Source organism: Nicotiana tomentosiformis, chromosome 6 (genome assembly GCF_000390325.3).
Source record: "Nicotiana tomentosiformis chromosome 6, ASM39032v3, whole genome shotgun sequence".
Lineage (NCBI taxonomy): Eukaryota > Viridiplantae > Streptophyta > Magnoliopsida > Solanales > Solanaceae > Nicotiana > Nicotiana tomentosiformis.
Window position 1 is genome coordinate 72,549,806 of NC_090817.1, and position 7,857 is coordinate 72,557,662.

Consider the following 7,857-nt stretch of genomic DNA (forward strand, 5'->3'; position numbering starts at 1 on the left):
AACTTTCTCTTGGTGCGAGCATTTCCCGGAGTTCTTCTGAAGCTCTTGGGAACTTTGACGCATTGAGATTCTGGGTTCTTATGGAATTTTTGTTCTTTGTTGTTGTCCGTTTAACTGGTAAATCTCTTGATCTTTTGCAATTTCATTTTTTATGTGTATCTCATTTGCTTGTGCTCTCGCTTCTGAAATCTATGGCTTAATGGGTTTCTGGGCTACTTTTATGCACAACATTGTTAGCTTTACACTCGTTTTAAATCTCTCTAGCATTTAACTCCTCCTAATACTGCTAGTTCTAAGAGTGTTTATGTCTAACTTGGATAATCTGAACCCTCCTAAGCTCGTTTAACTAGTGTATTGGTGTCTGAATGTTCATTAATATGCTTACCTGCTTTGTCCTGAATCTCTATAATGAATGCCTCATATTTGTAATAACCTGTGTTAAGACCTTCACTGTTAACTATGACTTGTTTCTCTGCTATTGTGTCACTCAGCATGCTCATTAATCTCATACCCCTTTAGTGATGGCTTTAAATTATAGAACAATTATCCGAACTTGGTTTCCCTACCTTGTTTGGATTGTTTCGATATTAAGATGAATCCCTAGCATAACTTAGAACTTCCCTAGTTAATTCGTCTACTGGTCAATACTTGAATGCCTACGTTTTCCATTTGACGTGAGTTTATTTTCACTATGTTTTGAATCTCTGCAATGATTATCTTGCATATGTAATGTGTTCTAATTTGTGTTAAGATTTTTTCTATCAACTATGGCATTGCTTCCCTGCTAATATGTCCCCGCGCATGTCTTTGTCTCACTTAATTCCTTATTCCTTCAGTGATTACTGAACTTGTCACAATGTGTGTTCCCTTATCATGTCAAAATGTTGTCTTGTTCCCTGATGAGAGTTAACATGTTTGTTTCATAACATCAAGACCTATACTTAGCACAATTTGGACCTTCTTTAGGTAAATAGTCTACTACGTCGATGATAGAATACCTACATGTGCTCTTTAACATGAGCTTACTCTCCACTCTGTACTGAATCTCTATGATGCTTGCCTTGCACACATAATGTGTTTTAATGTTATAAGACCTTTTCCCTGAGCTGTGATCTTGCTTCCCCGCTAATATGCCCCCAGTATGTCTTAATCCCTTGTTCTTTCAGTGATTGCTTGGACTGTGATAATGTGTGTTCCATATCATGTTTCAATGCAATCTTGCCTCCTGATGAGAATTAACATATTTGTCTTATGATACTAAGATGCATGCTTAGCTTAATCCGAACCTCTTAGGTCCCAATTGGTTTAATGTCATGAATGATAATGTATATTTTGCAAACCTATTTTTTCCCCAATTTCTTTCAATATGATGCTATATATATGGTGCTTTGTTGTCCTGCTAAACCTACTGGCCTATTTGATTAATTACTCTATATGCTCAATTTGGCTATGTCTACTTTAGGATATGAATGTATCTCCTAACTTCTATCCATTTTCCTCACTGGTAACTTATGCTATTCTAAACTCTTCATTCTTAGCCGGCTGAAAGCCAAGGCTACCTAGGTTCTATTATTGGCCTCCCTAGTGTGAGCACTACTCAGAGTCCAATTGAGGCCCTTGCGAACTTTGACACACTAGGGCTTGGTCCTAGTCATTCTCTCAACCTCCAAAACTATCCCTAATACTCTATTTCCCTGTCATGTACAACATGTCTATATTGGTTGTTCCAAGTGGTGCAACACTTGGCATTGTGGCTCATTTGAATGGGTATGGGCTCTTCTATGGACCCATGATCGTGTATTGAACGTGGCTCTTTGTTGAAGGCCCAATAAGGCTGGGTATTTAGTTATTTTATTTGAGCCTACTGTGGGCATGTTCACTGTTATGTAATATTTTTACTCATTGTTGGGCCTTTAATAATATTTGTATAAACAATTAGGGTTGTTAGTAAAAGGGAATGGGGGTAGATTTTAATATTTACATGCGATATGTAGAAGATCATGGTGTTAGGAGAAGCACACACGCACTGCATGTTTACCATTAAACATGAGTTCAAATGCTATGTCTACTGCTACGTGTTTATAGACAGCATGCCTATAGGAAGTGAGCACTCTTTCAATTTGCATGACTTCTTTCAACCATATTAGAAACCTGCCTATAGGAACAAAAATGAATTTTCTTTCAATTCACTTCAGTTATTCACTCGAAATCATGCCTACAGGATTTTGATCATTTCATTTGCTATTGTATCACATTGTTCACTAGAAATCTTGTTCATAGGACTAAGTATAAATAAAATAAGCTCTAAAGCACTATGCGTTAGAGATCCTGCCTATAGGAAATAATTGCTCGCTATAATTGGTTAATGCTAGACCATTCAAACACTGCCTCATGCACGTCATATGAATAATTCTGGGACTCTTTCCCTAGCAGATTCTATTGTACCCAACTGCGTAAATCACTTAGGCATCGCACATATAGGATTGGTAACTTAAAACTCTCAATAATTAGATTATGATACCCGCATGATTCAGTCTATAAGCTATATCCAGCATCTGAAATCACTTGCATACTTTGATCGCCTAGAAAGCAAGTCTATTGGATTCTGCAGATTCCTGATCGGCATATGTGTTTGCGTACATTTATTGCTTAAGTGTGGAGGCAAACTTGAGCCTTGACTGCCTATATGTGAAGTCCAATGTATTTTGTATGTCGCCTAGTTTTGACATTTCTGAGCCGCCTAAGTGAGGTCTAGAACCCTCCAAAGTAAAAATCCAATACCTCCTGGGCCATAGGTACGGGACGGGTAGTGCACGCATATGGTACGATCTATAATTGAATTATAATACTTTTTGGTAACAACTTTAACATAGTAATCGGGTAGCAGGAGATGATAGTCTGTGCCTGCTAAATAATATAAGTAACACCCCGTCTTGAGAGAGTTACGAAGTATTATTTATGTTGCACGGGGTGATCCTTTAGGCTAAAAAACTTAGGACCCCTCCTCCTCTTTGTATGTCGTTATTAGATCTAAATAGTTGTATCCCTATATTCGCACTAAGATCTGTGTCAATTATGTTTTAATAAAGTTTTGTGACTTCTGAACTCCTTTGTTTATTTGATCACCTAGCTTAATCATAATTCACATAATCTTAAGTTCAGCCGGGATCCACAATTGTGGACCTCGAGAAGTGCCTAACACCTTCTCTTTGATGTAACTTGAGCCCTTACACGATCTTTGGTGACGTTGACTAGTCAAACAGAGTCATTTGCAAAGTAGGTGCCCTAACACACCTTAAACAGTTAGATGGAGACTCTCCTCTTTTAATACCTTCTTTAAAAGAGTTGTCACATGTCGAAATCTGCTTTCACGAGAAAAACAGGGCGCGACAGCATGGCGACTCTGCTGGGGATATACTTAGGCTCTTACCATAATGAACTTGGATTATGTGGATTAGTTTTCTTTGTTATAAAATGCATATTCCTTTTACATCTTTATTTGTTAGATTTGCTATAAAACGCACATCCCTTTCCCGTTCACCTTTACTTGTTTAAAACTGTTATATCATGCATGTCCCTTCCCTTCTCCACCTTTACTTTTTTTAAATTTGTTACAACATACACATCTCTTTCCCTATTCGCCCTTATTTTGCTCTAACTGCTCTTCATTTGTTTAAAGACTACTATATTGTTTGCTTTATTATATTCTCGCATATATTCCACGGACTAACTTCTTCCTTTGTCTCTCTTTTATGTTTTACCTTAATACTGTATTTACCGCTTTTTACATATTTATCATGCAAATACTTGGGAATGTGTTATTATATTTGCATAAAGCATGCTCCACATCATATTCCACTCGTGCCCAACTAATACCATAGCGGCACTTGATGAGTGTCCATGCTCTTCCAAAAATTATCCTTTAAATTGGAAAGGCTTATTTGCGATAAACTAGTCGATCAGTGGTGCAGTTGACGGTTCCGTGCCTTTACCTCTCAAGTTGTCCACTTGAGAGTACCAGTCTAGACCCTTCTAGTAACCTCACTCCAATATCAATTGTGCATGCATCATGTCAAATCTAGTATGGGTTAGAACGTTGTCCATGTGATAATCCACTAAGATAAGCCTTGTCCAAAGCTATGGGATTTCCATAATCCCAATGGACACCATCATGTTATGTGCATTACTTGGAGAAAATATGTCGATATGTTGATCATTAATGTGTAAATAGTCGGAGCCGGATGGGGAAAGGGCTAACTCTATTTGTTTTGCAAAATGAGGCACGAAGTTCCCAGGTTCGACATGGTTAAAAACATCCTACCTTCGCTGCTTGATTGGTGGAAGAACCTCTCACCTAGTGTCCAGAATCATGTGAAAAGGGTCCTAAAAAATTTACCTTCCTTATTGGACATTCGGCCAAATAACGCATTGATTAAGGCCGCCACTATGTTTTAGGATGATAAAAGAGTTGTCTTTCGCTTTTGTAATGTAGAGATGACCCCTCCCTTAGAGGAAATAGGAGGCTTCGCTAGGCTGCCATGGGATAGTTCGGGTTTATTAGTACCAAATAATCGCACTCCCCGCGGTTTTTTAAAAATGATGGGTTTCAAGAAAAATGATAAATTACTCTGTCTGAAGGAGTCATACATACCATTTGAATTCCTTTATGAATGTTATGGGCATAGCAAGTCATATCGCCTTCACCGTGATGAACTTGCCGTTACTTCTTTAGGTTGGACACACCGTCGAGTTTTTGTGTTCATTGTCTGTGTTCTTGGGGTTGCTGATATTTCCGATGAAAGGGGGAGGATCCACACTTGCTTAGCCATGGTCGCTAGGACTTTAATGGAAGGAATTGAAGGACAAACTTACACTATCATCCCCATGATCTTGGCCGAAAAGTACCGAGCTCTAGATCGATACAAGAAGGGGTATGTGCATTTCGAAGGCTGCAATTTGTTGCTACAGGTTTAATTATTAGAATATTTCCAGAGAGGTGAATATCGTCAAGAACTTCTGCGATGACCATTGAATGACTACATAGCCTACCATCATCCAAAAAGAATGACATTTATCCCAGATAGGTTCGCGCAACCTGGAAATGCTGTGAGCTGGGTGTGTTTCTTCAGCAATTTGATTGACGAAAGAGTGCATTGGATGTTAGAATGGTTACCTAGTATCGAGTTCATCATCAGGTCAAGAGAAACCACTCATCTAGTGTTGATCGGGTTAAGAGGAATCTATTCTTATGCTCCTATAAGAGTAATGAGGCAAGCGGGAAGAAAGCAGGTTATACCTCGGGTTTCCAACATGGTCTAGTATAAAGCAGACTTTAAAGGGAACATCATTCCGTTCAAGTTCGAGGCACATCATATGTGGAATCAAAAGGTCATTGTAGAGAAAGACACTATCGAGCCAGACAGGTACCACGCTGGCCATGTGTACTTCTACCAATCATGGTTGGTAGATCATATAGTGGGAGATGTCAAGCCATGGATTGATCTGAAAAAGAGGGTTATAGATGACGTTGCTGAAGCACAAGTCAAGTATAGGATGTTGCGCAAGAGGGTTTTCGAGTCTGAAGCTAGACATTTGGAACATCACAAAGTGGATATGGAAGCCATCGGGGAATTGAAAGAAATTGCTACTAAATCAACAGAAAGATTAGAATATTTGGAGCAAGGGTTAATGGAACTTGAGGGGAAGATGAGGAAGAGGCTCTCTGATTGTCAGAATACGGAAGGCAATGAGGGAGGGCACCTAGCAAGGCCTTACCTACTACTGGACATGCGTGACCTGGGGAACTTGATTGATGGATCCAAGAAGGCCAAGCATGGAGAAGGTGACTCTGGGGCCAAATAGATTAGGAAATGATGTTCTTTACTACATTTTAGCCTGGTTTTAGATTTCGATTGTAATAAGGCAAATGTCATTAGTGATTTTCTTATTATTGTTGTTTTAGTATGGATTTGATTCATTTTCGCATTAATAAAATGACACAATTATTGGCATCATTTTTCTCCAAGTCTATGTGTCGCTTAGGCCTACCTCGGGCACAACGAGGTCCCCCAAATTAGGACACGAATTTATTTACTGATTCTGCAACACATGTTCAATATCGCAAACATCCTTTCAATATCCCGTACTGACTTGGTTACCTTTTTTATTTTTCTTTTCTTTTGTTTATTCCTATTCCCCAAATGTTGGTTCGTGCATACTGGCATCATCCGCATATCACACTAGATCCAGAGGTCCTCCACCTCCTCCTCCACCAAGTGATCCTAAAGGCAGAAGCAAAGAGAAAGAAAAAATGGACGATTTAAGCGGTATTAGAAAGGATAATGCAGAGAACGTTGAAACCTCGGACGATCGGAATACTCCAGCACAGAATGAATTGGTCCTAGGCATGGAACAGAAAATATTGGAGCTACAAGGGGGACGTTCCGGAACTTGGAAAACCTTTCCCTCACCCTAAACGTCCCCGACCTTAACCAACAGAACACAAACACCCAAAACCCGGTACCTCCCCAAAACACATAAAACAAACATATACCACGCCCCTCAGAATGCACCACAACCTACTCCTGACCCTCAAAACTCAACCAATGGCCACCATTACGCCCAGATTCCCGGAGTCCACCAAAGCAATCCCATATATGTGGAAACCTTACCCCACACCCAACAACATACCCTATACATACCCGAATCTGTCGAGAAGGACCTGCTCATCAAGAACATGGCAGAGGAGCTCAAGAAACTTACTGGCAGAGTTCAAATTGTCGAAGGGGGCAAAGGCATTGAGGGTTTGAATTATGAAGATTTATGTATTCAACCAGATGTAGAACTGCCATAGGGTTACGAACCTCCTAAGTTTGAAATATTCGACGGGACTGGTGATCCGAATGTGTATTTGAGAACGTATTGTGAAAAGCTTGTAGGGGTTGGCAAGGATGAAAGAATCCACATGAAGCTGTTCATGAGAAGCCTCATTGGAGACGCCCTGTCTTGGTACATCAGTCAGAACCCAAAGAAATGGGTTAATTGGGTGAGCATGGCATCAAATTTCATGGATCAGTTCAGGTTTAACACAGAAAATGCACTAGACATTTTCTACATTCAGAATCTCAAGAAGAATCCAACGGAACCTTTCCGCGAGTATGCTACTTGGTGGAGGTCTAAAGCTGCAAAGTAAGGCCAGCACTAGAAGAAGAACCGATGAATAAGTTCTTCATCAGAGCTCAGGATCCACAATACTACGAAAGACTTATGGTTATTGAAAACAATAAATTTTCTGACATCATCAAATTCAGAGAAAGAATAGAAGAAGGGATCAAAAGCGGAATGGTGACAAATTTTGAAGCACTCCAAGCCACAAATAAAGACTTACAGTCAGGAGGTATCTCCAAGAAGAAAGAAGTAGGTGTGGTGATGGTAGCCCAAGGTCAAAAATCTCCTCTTACATACCAAACACTCTCACCCACATATCAGCCTTCACCTCCCAAATACCAACAACCTACCGCCACTTACCATACTTATAACACCCAACCATCATACTACCACTCGCCACCAGCCCGCCAAAACTACCAAAAACCTAGACCAAATTTCGACCGTAGACCACCCAGACAATACACCCCAATTGCTGAACCCATAGACCAACTGTACGAGAGACTAAAAGCTGCCGGTTATATCACTCCCATTCCTGATGTTGTTATGGAAAACTCTTCCCAGTGGATTAACCCAAATAAGACATGTGCCTATCACTTAGGCATGAAAGTTCATACTATTGATGAGTTTCATACTTTGAAGGATAAGATTCAGACATTAATTGATACCATAGTCATATAGGCAAAAGAGGTT

The 7,857-nt window shown here is 39.8% G+C and overlaps 1 protein-coding gene across 1 annotated transcript; it reads left to right on the forward strand.

Moving 5' to 3' along the window:
- Positions 1-6,310: 6,310 nt before the first annotated feature.
- On the forward strand, positions 6,311-7,192 carry LOC138894203 (uncharacterized). Its single transcript, XM_070178886.1, has 2 exons — positions 6,311-6,397; positions 6,854-7,192. Exons 1-2 carry the CDS (start codon positions 6,311-6,313, stop codon positions 7,190-7,192), a joined length of 426 nt encoding a protein of 141 aa, XP_070034987.1.
- Positions 7,193-7,857: the final 665 nt, after the last annotated feature.